The 21,270-nt window shown below is 40.6% G+C and overlaps 1 protein-coding gene across 2 annotated transcripts in view; it reads right to left on the bottom strand.

Annotated features, from left to right (window-relative positions):
- Nucleotides 1-21,270, bottom strand: part of RORB (RAR related orphan receptor B) — a 191,666-nt gene that overhangs the window by 29,802 nt on the left and 140,594 nt on the right. The window contains exons 9-10 of one of the 2 annotated variants that reach the window (XM_076363120.1): nt 11,853-11,965; nt 10,957-11,381 (exon numbers count right to left, since the gene is read on the bottom strand). In XM_076363120.1, coding sequence (XP_076219235.1) covers nt 11,226-11,381; nt 11,853-11,965 — 269 coding nt within the window. In that variant the 3' untranslated portion in view covers nt 10,957-11,225. Of the gene's footprint in view, nt 1-10,956; nt 11,382-11,852; nt 11,966-21,270 lie in introns of those variants that run through there. The other variant, XM_076363121.1, reaches the window with a different exon arrangement.

A 21,270-nucleotide genomic window follows, 5' to 3' on the forward strand; every position in this document is an offset into this window, starting at 1 on the left:
TCAAAATAATGTTCTACTTGTCTTCTCACAAAGTGTTGATCACTGTGCTATTTGCCAGTCAGAACCTATGAAAGTTTGCTTCTGTCTTTCAGGAAAAGCGGATATTTTACTAAAACTTTTTTTCATAGACAGACTAGAAAGATAAGGCAGTCTTAAAATATCAAAGACAACAAAACAGTAAGGAAACATGAACTACACAAAATCTGTTGATATTGTTTTGAAAATCACTGTTTCTGATTTTCTAACTGAAAAAATAAAGGTTAGTATAAAATCAGTACCTCTGACACTGTGACACTACATATTTAAATACCAACAGCATATTTGCAGGGTTCCCTGTTTTGCAACATGTAAATACAACAGTCCATTTGTTTCATATGGCTAGTAAACTGTTCAGCTTCATGGTATCTGAAATATAAATGTTTATATATGAACTCCCTGTTACATTTGTCTGAAATTACTTCAGATGGATGTGAAATCTCCACATGAGTCTTAAATATCTAGGACTTGAAAAACTAATCATGCTAAACTGCACTTACTGCATCTCAGAACCCAGACTTGCTCACTTGCATTGTGATGCAAGAAACATTTAAACATATAGCTAGCTTTAAGTGTATGCATTTATTCTGCTGAAGTCAGTAACACTATAAACATGTGCTTAACAGTTTGCAGAATGAGGCCTTTAGATATTGTCTTTTTAAATTTACTCCCGCTTTAAATTTAGGGTGTTGAAAATGAAAAGATAGTATCTTTGAAAGGTACTACCCTCAGCTTTGACAGCTAGCATTTTCTGTTCCATCCTTCAGTATTAATTACTACTAGACATACACAAACTTAAAAAATATTTGATACATTTATAATTTATTTTAAATACAGTATCTTCTTTTAAATAAGATAACCTTCTGTTACATTACTATGCACTTTGCCTTAATGCAAGTGTTTCTTGTGTTGTTTTGCTTTTCTACTAGCTGAGGCTTTCCCCAAAATAAATAGAGAAATAAATGAATAAATCTAACAATTTGCATATTCAAAAGTTGCAGCTCTAATTTAAATTGCAAAACAGAGCCACTTTTGGTGCATTGATGGAGCAACATGCTATACTTAATCCAATAGGTTAAGAGAAAACCTGAAAATAAGCAGAGACTCCTGATATTTTGGTTTTTGTTTTTACCCTTCTCTTTTGAAAATGCACACACGGCTCCTTTTCCTCACAGATCCAGGTAGTTTAAAGGGATGGGGAAAAAAGTCACACAACAGAATTTATTTTCTTATACAGTTTTTTTTTTAATTTTGCATTAAAGAAAGGAACTTCATCAACATTGATTGTCATTTACAGAAAACATTCAAAAATCATGTGTGCATTATTATGGAATGCTAACAGTATTGAACTAATAATTTACAGGACATAAAATAAGACAAAAATCTATTACATTCTAAAGTAATATAGAACCTTTTCATTTGACAGGGATGCTGGTCCTATGAAATTCATGATAAAAAATAAAACCCTCAACGGTCACTTTCTAAATGAATCAGGCTGTATTTTTACTCACATACACATAAATTAGGTCAGTTATATTAAACAAGGGAGAAAGATCAGAAGAAAATTGCAGATGTAAAAATGCTGGGTGAAATCCTGGCTCCATGGAAATCAGCGAGGGGTTTTGCCATTAGTTTCAATGGAGCCAGATTTTTACCCAGTATGTCATGGTTCATTTGCGGTTTTGCTTTTTGCATCTACAAGCCAGTTAAGATACAACATAATTATTATACAATTAAGCTTCAATTAAAAAAAAAAACAAAACACTGTTGACTCTAGGAGGCATTTGATTTTAGAAAGGAATTTTTATTCAGCTTTTGAGAGTGATTAATTTTGACTGTTATTCGTATTTTATTTGATTGGTTTTTATCACACTTCTTCACAGGCAATGCAACTCTTGTGTGTTACCAACAGTGGTAAGCATGCTTATCAAGTCGCAAAAAACACCCCCCCAAAATTCAAATCAAGTTGATTTACAACAATATAGCTACAGCCAAGCACCAAATAGCTCAGGGCTTGGAGATCTGGGTCTTAACATCTCATTTCACTCTAACAAAATGAACTGGAAATAGGATAAAAACATTAGATATTTGAAAGTGGGAAGTATATGAAAAATCAGTTTCTCTCATAATCCTAAAAGCAAGGAAGCATTTTCAGGGATATTTAAAAAATATTAGAAAGTCTCATTTAAATCTAAATAACTATTTTAATTATGTTTTTCTTTTTTATAAATCGGTAATCATAAAATACTAGCCATTAAAGTCATATTGGGATGCCGGAAAAGCATCCAAATACTTTGCGTGTTATTTATGCTCCTGCCTGTGTTATTATAGCTGTTGATAAACTGGACATAATTTCTTTTTCTATTATGATCTTTAAAACATGTATTTGGTGAAGGTCAGTTATGGCTTCGGATTACAGCTAATGAGTGACCTGACCTCAAATTTGAATAAGAAATTAAAGGCATACAAAAATATTTTGCTCATTGGAAAGAAAAAAATGTTTCTATTAATATAATTCATGCCAGAAGGATTCGTAAAAGCCATATGCTGTAAGGAAACATTATTTGCTTGAGCAACCTTTCTTCAAATTATATTAGTCAAATGCAGTCTGCAGGTATTAATACAATACTCACTGTACAGACTCGCTGGGATCATGTTTCATTGACAGTCCCATCTTTTTTTTTTTCCCCATTACAAACAGAAGTATACACTAAACATCAACGGCTGGTCAAAAGGCTTTATCTATTACAATCAGTTTCCATAAAAACTGAAGAGTACATTACACTTACAGGAAGCAAGTACATAATTTGCTCTTTGATGTTTTTCCTCTTTAAAAAAAATCATTACAAAGTCTTATGCTTAAACAGAGACATAGAAAAAATCAGTGTATTCACTGTCCCAAGTTATTTACAGCAAAAATTACAGAGACAGCATACATAGTATCAGACCTTCCACAAGCATATATTAAAAGTAATTACATTTGAAAAAATATTTTATTTGTCTTCTACATTTCTACAATACATACTCAGGTTTCTTTCTTCTTGTTTTGTTTGTTTAGTTTGTAAGTAACTTTCTTTAGTGTTAATCAGATGAGGCAGAGAGTGCAGCTGTAAAATAAGGGATTTTGTTGCTATTCTGATTCCTATTTTATTTATACCGTCCATTCATTACAACCAGAGTAATTAGTTTAACATGGGAATTATCTCACAGCGATTAGCATAAATCTCAAAATATCCCATGCATTTGATTTAGCTGGGTGTTGATAACAGCTTAGAGTTTGGTTGTGCTTTATTTGTGGCCACAAGTACAATCACAGAGCCGCTCCCTGTAGCCTACCAGAGGTCACATTGCAGTCACGCAAGAGGCAAAGACTATCACGGCTAGTTCACTTGCTATGCTACTCAGTGGCTTTTTAAGAATAAGTGCACGAATAAATCCCCATCTACTGCACGAGAATGTGTGGTCCACACTCCGTAGGGTTAAATGATTACTAGCATTTCTTACTAACAACAAAACACCTTTTTTGCCTGATTCTGACACTGAAGTGACACATTAAAAAAACACAAATGTAGTGCATCTGAATCTGAATCCCCAAAGTCAACAGCCTAATGTAGTTACTTCGACTTATTAAGCTGTGTGTCTAATCAAGACAAGTATAAGTGCTTTTTTTTTTTTTTTTTTTTTTTTTTTTTTAAAAAAGCTGGTTTTATCTGGAACAGTCTTCAAGGTAAAGCCTGTTCTTTCCTGTTCTTTGTGGTTGACTATCTGGCCCTGCTTGTTTTTCAATGCAGTTGCGTTCTTGTTGCCCAAACAAGGGACCAATGTGATCATAATATTGAAAACTAGGAGACGTTTTTTAAATTCTGTCCAGACAGAGTTTTATATTAACATACCTTACTGCTGCCAATGTATAGCCATAAACAAGGGCCTCAGACTTTTCTTGAAGCACATACATTTTTCTCAACAGCAGTATCTTTGATCACAAATTAGCAGCTCCATCCAATGAATCCAACAAATATGCAAAAACCACTGTGATATCTACATTAGATGAAGTTTTTTCTTTATGTTATTGTACAAAAGACCACGTGCAAAGCAAACAATTTCTGCAAGTACAGTTACAAAGAAACACTTATAATTTATTTATTGCTGCTATATCCAACGATGTTTTCTTTCACTCTCCCTACGTGCTGTGCTTGAATTGTGAGGATGATGAAATTATGTAAATGTAGTACATCATGTTACTGAACTCACTGTGAGCAGTATTATCCTCGCTGCCTGCAGTAACACCCAGGAAATCTCTCTCCTTTCCCAGAGCATTTTGTGCATTGCCTTATTTTCTCAGCACAAATGAAATGCAAGGATCATTTGGAGGACACTGACACATCCATTATGTCACTGGACATTCCGGCTGCCTTTTTAGGAGAGTTACTGATCTGTGAGCTACCACTGTAGAAATTTTAGGTCTCTTCTTTTCACAACGGCTTTTGTCTGCAGACAGCATACACAAGTGGCTTTTATAGTTAAGTGATCTGCTGCAAACCACATCTGGGATGGTAAATTACTGGGGTGTTGGGGTCATTGTCACACAACCTTACTTGCAGGGACAACACATGCAGGGACAACGCAGCTAAGTGAGGACATGGAGGCTGGGAGGAAGAGAAGGAAGGAGCCTGCTTCCTACCTCCTGCGTGGAGCCTCCCTTGCAGGCTGCAGGTAAGGGTCAGCTTTGAGAAAGAGCAAAGATGAATTATTTACCACTCAAGGACTCATTCATTAGGAGCTAGGAGGAAAAGGAAAAGGAAAGAGAGGCAAGGTCCTCTGGCCAGAAGACTGTTCTTTTTACTGGGCAGGTATCATGCTAACAAGAATTTCAGTCACTTGGACACGGCTCCCAGCAACCTGAAAGATTAAAATTCAAATTGCAATGGGACAGTTGGCAAAGAATATGATTATGAAAATCTTGATGCATAGGGATGTTGGCCTCTCCTTTCCACCCCTTGAAGTTGTCCACCCATCTTCTAGATGTAGGGAATTCAGAAGATGGAGGGAGTCAAAACCTGTACATACTCACTGTGAGAATAGGAGCAACGATCATACTCAGAGCTGAGGAAAACCTCTTAGTTGGAGACCTGGAATTAATTCAATGACTGGCAATATAATCCACTGCAATTTGTCTTTCTGTGTGTGTTATTGTAATGATAGGTCTATAGAAAACATGTGGTGTAAAGCTAGGGATAAGCAGAAGCGCATTTCAAAAATCTAGGAAATGGGGGTATTTTTCACTAGCACAGTATAAAATGGGGTCATGTTTGCTTGAGGTCAGAAAAGGACTGGTCATACCATGGAGAAGCATTGCTACAGAGGCCTGGGGGTAGCTATGATTTCGTGCATCCCTGAGAGGAAAGGGTAGCTGTTAGCCACTTTATACTGCTTGCTCTTTATAGACATTTCTCCATGTGGTAGCTCGGCATAACTGTTGCTGTCATTGCTGACATACTATCATTTATTCCATGTCTTAACCTTTCTTCTTACATGCCTGCGGCAACTCTGAATATGAGCTCTCATTAATGGTACCTAAGCTCAGTACCTTTAAACTGCACTTTCTTTTGTCAGTTGTCTAAATTTAGTAACTCATACAAAGCTCTCTTGCATTTTGTTTCCAAAAGGACTTCAACATCACAAACTGATGGGTCAGTAGGGCTCCACTGACTGTGAAACAATGGTGAAGTGAATCCTGCATCAAGCTGAGGAAATGCTGACAGTGAATTCAGTTTATAGCAATGTTACTTCTAATCACTGGCTTGAAAGCCTTGTCTGGGTCACGTTCATTTGGGCAGCTCAACCCATGCCCTTCAAAGCCTCTAACATTCTCTTCCTTACTATCACTGTTATATTTATATAGCTATTTTTAGTAATGAAACATCCCTGAGTGGCATACAGTGCAACATCTGCGTCAAGCAGTGATTGTCATTTACAAAGCGTGAAACTTAAAAAGGAAAGAAGAGGACTGCATCTCCAACACACTGTTCCTAATGGATGTCAGAGATAGGAGTTAGTTTCTAGTAGTGGAGGCAGAAAGTGCTGGGACAGGTTGGTAGGTGTAAATACACTATATTGTTATTGCCAGGGAAAAGCAAGCTGTTCTGTCTCAGGTTTCCATTTCATACGTGCTTACACATAATGTATTTGGACAAAAAAACTCTTTCATGTTTCAGTTCGATCTTATTGCCCAGTGCTATACTCCTGGGACGTCCAACAGACAATGACTCTGAAAATAGGAACCAGCTTCCAGGCTGGACCTTGGCTTTTCTGCAAACAGCACAATCAACGAGGAGTCAGGAAGAAGGAGGATGGGGGGAGCCTGAACATCTTTCGAATGTGCTTTGTAGCATAGCTTTAGAGGGGGTGAAAAACACAACAGGGAAGGGAGCCATCAGCTGCATATCTCTAACTGTGCTGCCTGACTGATTTGTGAGACTGCTGCAGCCTTGGAGCAGCTCCCACAGCCTGGTGGTGGGAGGCTGAGAAGCCAGCACACAAGAGCAGCTTTGCACCCTCTTTGTGTAGAAGTTGTTACATCAGAAATCCCTGCAAACGATCCCAAAAGGAAACATACACCTGTGCAAGCTTCCACCATGAAAACAAACAAAGAAAATCACATAATAAAGCTCATCTTCATGGATAAGTCTGGTAGCTACTCCACCTGGAACACCATAACCTGGCACAGGCATTGAGACAGCATGGGTGCCCAAGGCGCAACAGGAGGAATGAACTGATCCCTGTGAAATGGAGCTGAAATGAACAATGGGAAGCGTGAAGTATAAGCATTAAAATGCAAGTATGAGAATAACATCTGACTTGTGCTCCACAAAGCTCAAAGGGGACCTGTTAACAACAAGGGCCTCAGAATTTATGAGGGGTTGAGCACCTTCTGTGTGGTGCTGAGATGCCTCCATTTTTAGTGGCTCTAGTTAGAGCTAAGGGAGCCTGACAACTTGCAGAATCAATTCCTAAATGCTGCCTATCACAAACCAACCAAAAAAATATACATTGCTTTTGGAAACAAGTTGGCTCAACTGAGTGCCTTCTAGTATCCTGGTTTTTTTCTAGCAATCACTAAAGCAATCTTTCCATTAGAAGGAAATATGGCTCTTGGAATTAATTCTTTATACAAAAAGCTGGCAAGAGTGACATTTACACCAAAATTAAGTCTCTGTGGTAGTGTAATGAACAGCCTACATCTGTTTCCTTGATGCCAAGGATAATTTAGATCAATGTGGTTGAATTATCTGAGAGCAATGCTAGAAGTAGAAGATCCAATACATGCTTTAAATATCCTTTTGTTAAAGATCTGGGGTTAATCAATCATTAAAAAATGTGTCCCATTTGAAAAGCTTGTCACTAAAAAAAAATCAACAAACCTAACCAATTACTACAGAGAGCAGATGTGACAACTAGTTTTAGAGATTTAATGGAAGGGTTTCAGATACTATTGCGGACTAATGAAAGCCAAGAAGCAAAGAAGTGCAGCACTAGTATTTTCTGAAATGCATTTTGTGAGTGGATTATGCAGTTATTTACTTGAACTCATGCTATTCTATTATTTAAAGTCTATGGATAATTTGAGCATATGAAATCCAATATCAAGAATTTGAAATTTTGAGTATAAATGACGAAGTACCAAACCCAACAACAAAAATCCAGCCTGTAGCATGTGATCGTTATTTGTTGTTCTAAACTCAGACAATGAAGGGCAAAAGAGGTACTACTTTACCTATGTGGCCAATCCCAAATCACAGAAAATTAAATAAAATTTATCAGCCTTAGTTACCACAAATAAATAATGTATGAGAATGAATTTTTATTTTCCAAATAAACAACAAGGTTATTTGCTCAAATTCTATAAAAGTAGTAACAAAAATAGAGCAAGCTGTTAATAATTAACCTTAGTTGAAGATAAAAATTTGTTTGGCAATATTTGTAATTGTTTGTACAGGCTATTGCCTATCAATGGCAATGAAGATTTTGTATACCAGCATCTTAATACTTTTAGGACAAAAGGCAAGAATCCATTTTTATTCCAGGACTAGATACTGCTACCTCTGTGGTCTCTGGCAAGTCATTTAACTCATTTTCCCTCATTTCCGCATCTTTGAAAAGTGGCAGTAACCCTTACTGATTGAAAAAGTCATGCAGTGATTTAAGATTAGTGCTTTAAGGATTAAAAGCCTTGTGGATGATTAAATAATGTCTTTTTCACTGGTGTTCTCTATTTTGTTATCTTGCCTAAGACATAAGTCAAAAATCCCAAGGACTGATTAGCTCATTTGAAAAGAACAAAACATTTTCAAGATGTAACACGTAATTGTGAAAGACTGTTTATAAACATGACAAACCTCTTTATTTATCAGCACTAAGAACAGTAATATTTATCACATATTCTATATTTCTGTGGGTTGGCTAAATATGTTACTTTTGATATACTGTAAACAAGTTTATAAAGGATTTCAAACAAATATATATGTGTGTGTTCTTGTGTTGGAAAAGACAACGAAAATATGAATCTCCTGCAGTTAAAACTGAGCACTTCTAGGGTTCAATTTGACTTCAGTTTTTTTCCCAAATAAATTCACACAAGCAGTACATAAATATAGGTAATAAAGTTTTTTGATATTAGAAAGAGTTGGAGTTTGGGGTCCTTTTCATGGATTTGCCATGTAAAAGGATAAATCACCTAATAAGGGAATGCCAGTCAGGGTTTAAGTGTTATAAAGAAGCATCAAGAGCAATGCTTTATTATGTTAATTCAAGACATTTTAATGTAATCAGTAGACATCAGAAAATGTGCTCTGAATCTGGAACAAAAAAACATATTTTAGAAATTGCTGTTCTATAGGACTAAGTAATTTTGAAGAGTATGTCACGTTTACAACAAAATTCTCAGCACAACTAACTTTGCTGCACAGGTTTTTTCTTCTTGAAGTTGTAATGGACCTACAGAGAAACACTTATTAGCCGAGAGTTTGTAAATGCTCTTGTATCTGGTCTGACATTGCTAAAACAGAGCAAACAAATGTTGATGTTGTCTAGACTGGATTCTGTCGTGAAACATGTATCTGAACTTGCAAACTGGCTGATGGAGGGCAAAGGGAAACTCCACAAAGTACTTGGAATAACCTGTGAATTATTTGGTCATGCAGAGAAGGGAACAGAAGATTGGGACCAGAGCTGTGCGAGTCTGCTGGAAAAGCTGGAGGCATTAACTTATCACTGCAACAAACCAAGTTTCTACACCCACCCTGGGGCCCAGCTGTGTCCTTCTGGGGTCCCTGTGACACTGCTCTGCTGTGCAGCCTGGCAGATGGCGAGTCCTTCAGCCTCCCTGCCAGTGTGCTCCTCCTTGCCTTGCCTCAGATTGCATTGACTTGTATGTGATTTGAAATAAAGAAATGTATCTGCTCGTGATCCTGCCTTCACTTCATTTCTGCTCTACCGGCTGCTTCCTCTTATTTCTGCTCTACTCCCTCCACTGGTGTCCCTGGAGGAGACTTCTCTGAAAAAGCTCACAATGGGTAAAAGTGGTGGTAACGACAGACCCGTAGCAGAAACTGAATCCCTCTTCCATAGCTAAAAAGTCTATGTTTTATATCTCTGGCAGAATCCAAATACATTAATCATGACTGCTAATTAAACTTAATTAATCCACAAGATTAAGTCCATGGCAGTCTTCCACTCCTCTCTGTGTTTGCCTTTGGTTTCGCAAGCAAATGCACATAAAGTCAATTCAGAGACAGACAAAAAGAAAGCCCCAATCCTTTGCTCCCCTCCTGAAGTGCATCTAAAATCAACCCTATATATGTATATATATACAGTTACATACATACAGATATATACATACAAATATGCACGTGTATCTAACATACATATATGTATGTGTGTAATGGAAACCATCAGTCCCATCTGGACGATGGCTATGTCAGAAACAGTGATAGTTATATTTGCCTTCATAACCATGGACATTGCTCGCTTTTACTTTCCTCTTCCTTCCCTCCCTTCCTCCCTCTGCCACTACTCTTCAGAGCTACATTTTAGGCTTGCTATGCTTTTCACTGAGTTCGCTATAAGTCTTTCCACTGAGTTCAGCAAAAAACAAACCAAGCCTTGCAACTACATTTCAAAGCAGTGTATACAAAATAAAATTATGTGTGGAATCAGAAAAATGTACATGTGGGATAGTCTACATTTTTACTCCATGTTTCAGATACTTTACTGACATCAGGTCCTACCATGTTCATTTTTATATATGCTCTATCCCTGTAACAGGGAGAAAATTCCAAAAAAACTTTTCCTGTCTCCACTAAAATCATCCAGACAAGGCTTCTGCACCATTGATACATTCCTGATGTTTCATTTACAGACTGCACACATGCACTACATTACACGCATCTCAGAAGTGATCCTGTCATTACACATCGGCAGCTGATAATTTAACTCTGCCTGGCAAAGCAAATCTTGATTGTCCAAAGTAAATCTAATACATTACTTGGAGAGTAAGAAATGCATGACAGCCAGGCTGAGCATCCTTTAAAAGTAGGCATGGGATTTTTAAGCTACAGCATGTATGCATATAATACTTACATATATATATATATATATAAAAGTATATAGCACATATATATATATGTGTGTATTCCATACATGAACCATAATTTCCAAGACAGCTACAAATTTCCACATGCATTAAACTATCTAAAAACATAGAAATAGGCAAGTCTAATAAGTGGAATTTTCTTAAATAATATTTGAACAATAAACATCAAGAGTAATACTGCAAAGTACTGCTCTATTCTCATGTATATCTACAATAAAATTCTAGGAACAGTTGTCTCCCAAAACAACCCCCAATAAAATAAAATAAAAAAAAGGTAACACCCAGTGTCCTATATTTGTATATTCATTGTCAGTTCAAAAAAAAAAAAAAGTAAACAAAGAAAAGAGAAAAAAGACATCCCCACTCAGAGTTGCATATTTACATTCTTCAAACTGTAGCGGTGAAAAATAATTCTATTAAGTGCAGGACATTCCTAGTGTTGCAGTAGTGACATTTTTAATAAGTTCTTCATGAAAACATTTCTTTCTGTCTTAATAGTGACGCATTCCATGACTACGTGAAAATTCTATTATCCCCTTCACTTGCAGCCAGTGGTTGAGTCTGGATTGAAAAGCTCCTTGTATAATGGAGGAAACAGTGTGTTCACTATATCTGGATGAGATTGCTTAAATACCTGTAGTTTCTCTCCGTGCAAGTTGCAAAGTGCAGTAATGGTTGGTATCTTGGCTATTAACTGCGAGACATTAAAATAAAAAGGAAGAGGGAGGAAGCAAATTTAGTATAAATTACAGTTTCCAAAATGAATTATGTTAACACCTTTTTGGGTAACTGAATGCAATACTCTGAATTCAATCAAAAATACCCATCCAAAGGACATTGTTCTTACTGTAAGAGGCTACAAACAATTGTCCTGGAAATTTTAGCCAAGTGCCAAAAATGCATTTAACAAGGAACTGCCTCCAGGGGTATTTTCTTAAGGCAGATGCATTCTTGCTAGGGTACCAATTAAGAAGATTTGTGCATTGAGCAAAAAATGGAGTAAGAGGAACCAGGGACAAGAGTAAAACAAGCCTTACTTCTCCTATACATTGCAAGCACATAGTGTGCTGCTTTTAACTTACATTAATGCAGCAATACATGGAGAAATGGCTACAAAAAAAAGGCACGATCAAGGAGTGCTTGGCTCTTTATTTTAACGATTTACCTTTGTCAAAGTCTCATCGTCGAGGTGGTTCTTCTGGATCACGTGTTGAAGTGCAAAGTAAATCTTTTCCTGAAGCTTCTGAACCTTCCTTGGCTCTATTAACCAGGCTCGATCTGAGAAAAAGGAAAGCAAGAGCTAAAGTCAAGAATGCACAGATGTGGGGCATGCTCATGGATGAACACAGTGTCCCACGCTGGCAAGCATTCACAGCAGCTGTAATTCCCCTGAGGAAGGATTGCATGATAATTAAGACATGGTTTCAGAGGCAAAGTATCTTAATCCATTAAAGGATCACCTGAGAATTTAATTAACAGATACAGAGTGTACAGGAACACAATGGTGGCTCTGCATCTCTTTGTTTAAACCAGGATGTTAGAGATAAAGATGGGAGTAGAAATGAAACAAGGCCCAACCCATTTTATTATTCTCTGTTGGTACAACCAGTGTTCTTCTAACTTCATACTGGCTAGGTGAAAAACATGTCATGTTATCTCAGTGTCTTAATACATAAGTAATAAACATATTGATCAAAACAGTTCTTTGAAAATAATAGAATATAATTATTTAAAAATTAAAATAATATATATCTCATTATTTACTAGCCTAACATTTTGAGACCAAATATTATATTCTGAATAAAAAGAAATGGCTTCCTTCAAAAGAATTTCTTTAATAATTCAAAAGAATTATGAGTTGTTGCAATGTCTTGAAGTGCAAATTTCTCATTATTTAAAAATGTTCTCTTTTTAAACAACACAAAATAAAAGAGTATCTGGGAGAATAACAGTTACAGACACAGTTGTTTGGAAACCTATATGGCTTCTACTGAACTCAAGCCCCAAGTGTAGGAGGTCTTTCTTAAGATCTATATTCTCACAAGTCATAGCTTCTGGAGACAAACATACAGAAAGAAGTAGCAGACCCCAAGACAATCCCCAAAAAATTAATACAGTGTGTTTACAGCACCATTAAACCTTCTGTTTTCCCATGCTGCAAACTTGTTTCTTCCTCCTTCTCTCCCTCAATTCAGACCAATTCTTGGGTATAGATTTTAGCTTTCAAACAGGAAATAAGAAAATCTATTTTATCACAAGACATGAATCTTCATGTACAAATTGAAGAGTGCAGGAAAATCCCTTTCACTTTTAGGGCAGTTTCACGCACTCCCAGTCACTAAAATAATCCACAGAAATAATATATGTTGACCATTTCAATGAGCACACATGCCACAGAGGCGGGAGCTGAATAGTATTTCATCACAGGAGGAGCAGGATTCTGTCATTTGTCTGACTGTCTGTGGAGAGGGGTGTATGAAAGGTGTCCATCACCAAGCACTGTGAAAAGAGACAAAACCAAACCTCTAGCTACTTAACGGATGATCAGGAAAAGAAAATAATCTTTTTGCAAAGCTTAGAGAATCATGCTCCCGGAAGGTAAGCCAATGTATCCTGTGCCACCAGTGGCCATAGAAACAGAATTAGGTGAGAGCATGCACAGCATCTACGCAAATAAGCACACAATAATATTTAGACTTCACAGGTTAGGTGCCAAATTTTACACTATTGCAAAAAAATGCCTTTCAATAGTGTTAAATCAAGGCCTATTGTAGCAGACTGGAGCTAAAAAGATTTATCATAGAAAGCAATCCTTAAAGATTTATCTTTCTGTCAGAAGAATAAGCTTAAAAGTAGACTGAGGCTGTTGGAGGACAGGTTTAATCATTTATGTGTCATGGAGCATGCTGTATATAACACAAGAGTTCTTAAATTCATGACAAGAGCTAGGTGAAACTTTCACGATGGATATTAAGTTAATCTTCCAAAATGTGGTTTCTACCACCTGAAAACCATCTGCAAATTTGGCTGGAATTCCCCAGGTACCTCTAGTTATATTCACAAAAGTGCAGGAAAATGTCAATAGATCAGTGGCTACCCATAGAGGATATAAGAAGCAGTGGTTCAATTCAATTCTGTACTTTTCCTTTTGAGTTTTGAACTTGTGTATCTTTAAAGAGTGCACAGGCCACTAGGCTAGAGTAGTGTAGGAGAGAAGCTGAGGGACAACTTACAAGATCTCCTTTTGCAAAAAGGAAGATGGAAAAAAGGAACATGGCCAGTCAGAATTTCAGAAGAGAGACTGGCACCCAGGGGGCAGCAGCCAGGTTAGTGTCTTACCACCTGGCTCTGGCACGTTTGCAGGTGGAGATGACTCTGCAACCTTTACTGGACTCCTTCTACAATGTTTTAACCTTTGAAATCAGAAATAAAGTTAAACAATCACCTCCAAGCAGAGTGGTTAGGTCCACCCTAAAGTGGAAAATCTGGTTTTGTGCTCTGAATCAGATGGAAAATGGGTCTGACACAGGGCTTTGCAACCTTAGTAATTTTATTAATGGATGTTCTTAGGTCCCCTTACTCGCAATGGGACCACTCTGTTTCCTGTAAACTACCTAAACACTGAGATCAAGGGCACAAGAATCACCTTCCAGGATGGTGGCTTCTGTAGAAAAGAAACTTGAATATGAGTACTTCCCATAGGGAATCTCTGTGTACCTATATTAGTGGATGGAATCACAGAATCATAGAATCATTAAGGTTGGAAAAGACCTCTAAGATCATTGAGTCCAACCGTCGACCCAACACCACCATGTCCACTAAACCATGTCCCTAAGTGTCACATCTACACGCCTTTTAAATACCTCCAGGGATGGGGACTCAGCCACTTCCCTGGGCAGCCTGTTCCAATGTTGAACCACTCTTTCAGTAAAGAAATTTTTCCTCATGTCCAATCTAAACCTCCCCTGGCGCAACTTGAGGCCATTTCCTCTCGTCCTAAAGGGAGGACTGGTGCAGGTAGTTCTGTGAAGCAGTGCTTCATTTTTTTAATTTTTACATACATTCCTGTGCTGGTTTTGGCTGGGGTAGAGTTAATTTTCTTCACAGTAGCTGGTATGGGGCTATGTTTTGAATTTGTGCTGGAAACAGTGTTGGTAATACAGGGATGTTTTCGTTACTGCTGAGCAGTGCTGACACAGAGTCAAGGCCTTTTCTGCTTCTCACCCCAACCCACCAGCGAGGAGGCTGGGGGTGCACAAGAAACTGGGAGGGGGCACAGCTGGGACAGCTGACCCCAACTGACCACAGGGATATTCCATACCATGTGACGTCATGCTCAGCATGTAAAGCTCGGGGAAGAAGGAGGAAGCGGGGGACATTCGGAGTGATGGCGTTTGTCTTCCCAAGTAACCGTTACATGTGATGGAGCCCTGCTTTCCTGGAGATGGCTGAACACCTGCCTGCCGATGGGAAGGAGTGAATGAATTCCTTGTTTTGCTTTGCTTGCGTGCGCGGCTTTTGTTTTACCTATTAAACTGTCTTTATCTCAACCCACGACTTTTCTCACTTTTACTCTTCTGATTCTCTCCCCCATCCCACCGGGGGGAGTGAGCGAGCGGCTGTGTGGGGCTTAGTTGCCGGCTGGGGTTAAACCACGACAGTTCCCAAGATGAAACACTTTATTGTGAAGAAACTGGAACATCTAGTATGGAAGGAAATTATTTCTTTCTCTATTGTTTACTGTTATCATTTTTGTAAGAAAATAAATGGCAAATTTCAATGTCAGTTCAATCTGTACTGATTTTCCCTGCTTTCCCACTCCCAAACTTAGCAGCCCAGCTGAAATGGGAATTATTTGCACAATCCAAATTTGCAGTCTTTTTATGGAAGAGAGATTGCTTTCACTCATGTACACGCTGCTGCAGCCCATCATTTCTTTCTTATTGCATCTTCTGTGACTAGAGATACACATGCTTGCAGACTACAGAAATAAGCAGTCAGCATGCATCAAGCACTTTAACCTTTTTTTTTTTTTTTGGTTAAAGAAATAGGAGACACTGTATGTGTCCTCTTGCTTGCAAGCAACTTGGATGTGAAATGGGGAACTGTGGATTATTGAAATATTTCATCTGGTACCACCACCTTCAACCTTAAAACTTGATTATAGTGAAAAAAACCTTGGAATTGCCTCTACTTATCTGTGCTACTTATCAGAAACAGAAGCTGCTATTCAGGAGACACCCTTCTCTGATGTGTATCAGGACTGAAATGCATTACTAAAGTTAATGGAGAAGCTGTTACAACACATGTCTGCAATACAGCTGGCTCAAAGGCAGTGCTGAGTTGCTAGCTTTTTCAAGTACTTAGTACAGCTGCAAGATGTAGAAATGAGCGTGGATACTCAGGCAACACGAACTACTGGCAGATTGCAAGAGATTTTGGTGCTTTGCAAACGAAAGGAACATACGTAGAACTGCAGAGCTGAACCAGAATTTTGATGTCCAGCTAATGCCTACCTGCAGCTAAGCACATTTCATAAATTACTTGATCCAAAATCCATTAAAATCAATGGGAAATTTTCCATTACTTAAATAGGTTTTGCCCAGGCCTAAGGCACAGGACACTCTGAGATGATAGAAGCTTTCTGCGACCAAATTTTGTTGAAGAGGGCTATAACTTGTTCTCCTTTCCAAGATTACCTGGGAGACAGAAACATGACTTTTTTTCAATTTGACTAGAAATTACATAACTGAATTCTCTTTATCCCTACAGAGGAGATGCCCCCATCTGATCCAAAGTGCTTTGAAGTCAGCTTTGAAATAATCTTACTGTTTCTGTCTGTTCAGCTAACTCCTACTTTTCCTGTTCCTAACTGTAAGAAAATAAACTGAAGAGTAAAAAAACCTCCAGCTGTTACAAAAAACAAATGCAGATCCTGCTTACAAAGATCGCACCACCCTCTTCCTGCTTCCCTTGACTTCATAATGTGAAGTCAGCTGGAAACACTGAAACCATCTTCTGCAGCCTCTGTTAAAATCTTACTGAAGAACTTCACAGCCCTGACCCCAAACAAATTTCCAGGTTGTCTTCAGCTTTGCACTGGGTCAGTCTGCTGAACAAGCCACTAATGCTAAGCAGGTGCAAGCACTGACTGCACATCTCTGTCATGCTCACAGCTTTGGTCTTTTCAGACTGAGGGAGGGCTGATGGACAGGGACCCATCAGAATGCTGCAAGTCCCCTGTCCCAGAGGAAGTCAGGGCATCTGGGGAACAGTGCACAGGCAACTCTCACCCCTGTGCACAGTTGGAACACCTCTGAGGTGGAAATGGTGGCTGTTTGGAGGGTCCTTTCTGGAACATCATGGCCTAACGCCATGAAGAGCCACTGGCTCAACCATTTCACCTCGGAGCAGATGACTGCAAGAACTGCTCAAAGGGAAAATAAAAGGATCAGAGTCCTTTCAGTAGGTGTCATTAATGATGAGAATGAACATGTTGACACCATCTGTGCTAATTTAATTCTGCCTAATATAATCTCCACCACAGATGTGCAAAAGGGCAAAGTGACCTACAGGAAGTCTTTAGCAAAACAGGCTGAAAAAATAATTAATGGTGGGATTTTTTGTAAAGGCCTTTCAAGAGGTTACTCTTAGTGGGAATTGGGGGTTTACCTCCCTCGAGGCATGTTTAAAAATCCCACTCTAAACTGTGAGCTTATCTACTAGATCCACTTTCTGAGTCAATTCAATCACAAAAATCTCTTTTCTGTGGTCAGCCAGCCAGCACTCACTGAATGCATGCTTGCCTGTGCAGAGTTATCATATATGAATACATGAAAAAGAGCGTGTTGCCCTTGGAATCACCACCTCTCACCTGGAGCTAAATTCAGACAGGACCTCATACAGATTTTTACTTCTGCTATTCTTATCCCCACAGAAAAACTCCGTCATAGTTAGGGACTCTATAATCCGCTCAGGTCTTTGAGGTCTGAGCTCCCTGAAGATGCTAGGAGGGACATACACCTCCTTAAGTACCATGCTTCTCTATATGTGGTCTGGAGGAACACCAGCCTGCACTGCTTGTCTGCACAATCCTGCTCCATGTCTGTTACCCCCACACTTTGGATCTGTTTCCAGTATATGTAATTGCTGACAGTCTACCAAAAAGAAAGGGAGGTATATTTGGGTAATTCAGGTATTCTTCCATTGCTTAATACACTGCTTATTATCGCTTAATACAGTTTTGTCCTGGTTTCGGCAGGGATAGAGTTAATTTCCTTTCTAGTAGCTGGTACAGTGTTTTGGATTTAGGATGAGAACAAAGTTGATAACGCACCAATGTTTTAGTTGTTGCTAGGTAATGCTTACACTAGCCAAGGACTTTTCAGCTTCCCATGCTCTACCGACTGAGAAGGCTGGAGGTGCACCAGAAGCTGGGAGGGGGCACAGCCAGGACAGCTGACCCAAACTGGCCAAAGGGACATTCCATACCATGTGACGTCATGCTCAGTACATAAACTGGGGAAAGCTGGCCGGGGGGGCCGCTGCTCGGGGACTGGCTGGGCATCGGTCGGTGGGTGGTGAGCAATTGTACTGTGCATCACTTGCTTCGTGTATTATTATTATTATTATATTATCATTATCATTTTATTTCAATTACTAAACTGTTTTTATCTCAACCCACGACTTTTTCTAACTTGTGCTCTTCCAATTCTCTCCCCCATCCCACCGGGATGTATAATCTGCATCGCGCTCTTTTTCCTGCTGTACGTGTTAAAGATTGGTGTTGGGTTTTGCAGTTTGCTGTGGTCTGCAAGTGATTAGTGATGTCTCGCTTGTGAGGTTTGTTTTTAGAACATTGACCTTGATGTTAGTGTGGTATGTAAATTTCGCAATGAAGCCGTTACTGTACCACGGAGACCATTTCGTGGAGACAACTAGCAATTGCAGTAACTTTTCTGAGAGTTTTTTTACGGAGGAAATACAGAATGGCAGTGTCACTACCTTCTTCTATGATGTTTCCTCCTTCATTACAGTAACTTTTCAGTATTTTGAGCATCCTTGGGCAGTTAAGATACTTCTATTAATACTTCTTGGGAATATTGTTTCGGTTTTGTCTAAAGTTGGTAAGCAATTTAAGAATATCATCCAGAGATCTGCCCCAAGGCTGAATAATTATGAGTGGCAGGGTGTGTGGGACAAGATGGGCAAGTACCTAGGCCAATGGGCACCCCCAGTGTTTTGGAACTTCACCCCTGAGCAAGTGCAGAATCCTGAAAAGTTAGTAGAATATTTGGAAAAAGTATGCTGTCACCCTGGCAACTCCAGAGAGATGCAGATCATTGCAACGTGCTGGGGCCTGGCCCATGCCTACCGAGCCCTGTTCAACACCATTCAGTACCCTCAAAGGGAAGAGAAGGTCTCTGGATCTGACGGTAAAACGACACGCACTGCGGCCACTCAGACGCGGGCAACGCGCCCTGCGGCCACTCCGACCCCAGCAACATGCACTGCAGCTACTCAGATGCCGGCAACAGGCCCTGTGGCCACTCAAACCCAGGCAACACGCACTACGGCCACTCCAACCCTGGCGACAGGCCCTGCGGCCACTCAGACCCCGGTGACATGCTTTGCGGCTACTCAGACTCCAGCGACAGGCCCTGCAGCCACTCAGACCCCGGCAACAGGCCCTGTGGCCACTCAGACCCCGGTGACATGCTTTGCGGCTACTCAGACTCTGGCGACAGGCCCTGCGGCCACTCAGACCCCGGTGACAGGCCCTGCGGCCACTCCGACCCCGGCGACATGCACTGCAGCCACTCCAACCCCAGCGACATGCACTGCGGCCACTCCAACCCCAGCGACATGCACGGCAGCCACTCCAACCCCGGCGACATGCACTGCGGCCACTCCAACCCCAGCGACATGCACTGCAGCCACTCCAACCCCAGCGACATGCACGGCAGCCACTCCAACCCCGGCGACATGCACTGCGGCCACTCCAACCCCGGCGACATGCACTGCAGCCACTCCAACCCCAGCGACATGCACTGCGGCCACTCCAACCCCGGCGACATGCACTGCGGCCACTCCAACGCCGGCAACAGGCCCTGCGGCCACTCCAACCCCGGCGACATGCACTGCGGCCACTCCAACCCCGGCGACATGCACTGCGGCCACTCCAACGCCGGCAACAGGCCCTGCGGCCACTCAGACTCCGGTGACATGCACTGCGGCCACTCCAACGCCGGCGACATGCACTGCGACCACTCCAACCCCAGCAACACGCCCTGTGGCTGAACCAAAGAACCAGCCTGTGCCGGTATCAGTCACCCCTGTACACAAGAAGAAATTTTGGAAGCGGAAGTCGGCTCGTTTAGTAAGGGAGGACGAAGCTGCTTCTAAAAGGGAACTGGAGGAAGAAATGTACGAGGCAGATGACCCTAGAGAAGGGCCATCATGAGAATGGGAGGAGGAGAGCCGGCCGCTGACTGGGGAGGAGGAAGAGGAAGAACTCATAAACGAGGCAGTGACCACCCGATCTCTATCCCTGAGTGAGCTGCGAGATATACGAAAAGATTTCAGCCGTCGTCCAGGTGAGCATATTGTCACCTGGCTGCTCCAATGCTGGGATAATGGGGCCAGTAGCCTGGAATTAGAGGGTAGGGAAGCCAAGCAGCTGGGATCCCTTTCTAGGGAAGGGGGCATTGATAAAGCAATTGGAAAAGGGACACGTATCCTCAGCCTTTGGAGGCGACTCTTGTCAAGCGTGAAGGAAAGGTATCCCTTTAAGGAAGATGTCATATGTCGCCCAAGCAAGTGGGCCACCATGGAGAAGGGTATCCAGTTTCTGAGAGAATTAGCTGTGCTGGAGGTGATTTATGATGACCTGAACAATGAACAACTATCCAAAGATCCAGACAAAGTCAAGTGCACACGACCCATGTGGCGGAAGTTTATAAGGAGCTCACCATCGTCATACGCCAATTCATTGGCAGTGATAACCTGGAAAGATGGAGAGGAACAAACGGTGGATGAATTGGCTAGTCAACTCCGGCAATACGAGGAAAGTCTTTCTTCCTCCTTCGTCTCGGCTGTGGAGAAACTGTCCGAAAAACTGTCCCGGGAGATCCAGCAACTCAGAGAGGATAGGTCCTACTCCTCACCTGTACGGACCAGTATCTCGGCTATTAGAAGTAAGCGTTCTTTTGCTCAAGAAAGAGAATATAAAGGGTACACACCACGGGGCACCCTATGGTTTTATCTGCGTGACCACGGAGAGGACATGAGGAAGTGGGATGGGAAACCTACCGCAGCCCTAGGGGCATGGGTACGCGAATTGCAAGGGAAAACAATCACAGAAAGAGGTTCTTCCAGGAAAATTGCTGCTCCAGTTTCCAGCGGGCAGTTCCCCAGAGAGAGGAGAAGGGCTGATCTTACTCTTGATCTTAATGAAGAAACTTCTGACTCGTACGTACAAGAAATGAGAAATGAGTACTGTGATGAGGATTAGAGGGGCCCTGCCTCCAGCCAGGGGGAGGAAAGGGACAACCGGGTTTACTGGACTGTGTGGATTCGGTGGC

The sequence above is a fragment of the Aptenodytes patagonicus genome, chromosome Z (genome assembly GCF_965638725.1).
Source record: "Aptenodytes patagonicus chromosome Z, bAptPat1.pri.cur, whole genome shotgun sequence".
NCBI classification, from domain to species: Eukaryota; Metazoa; Chordata; class Aves; order Sphenisciformes; family Spheniscidae; genus Aptenodytes; species Aptenodytes patagonicus.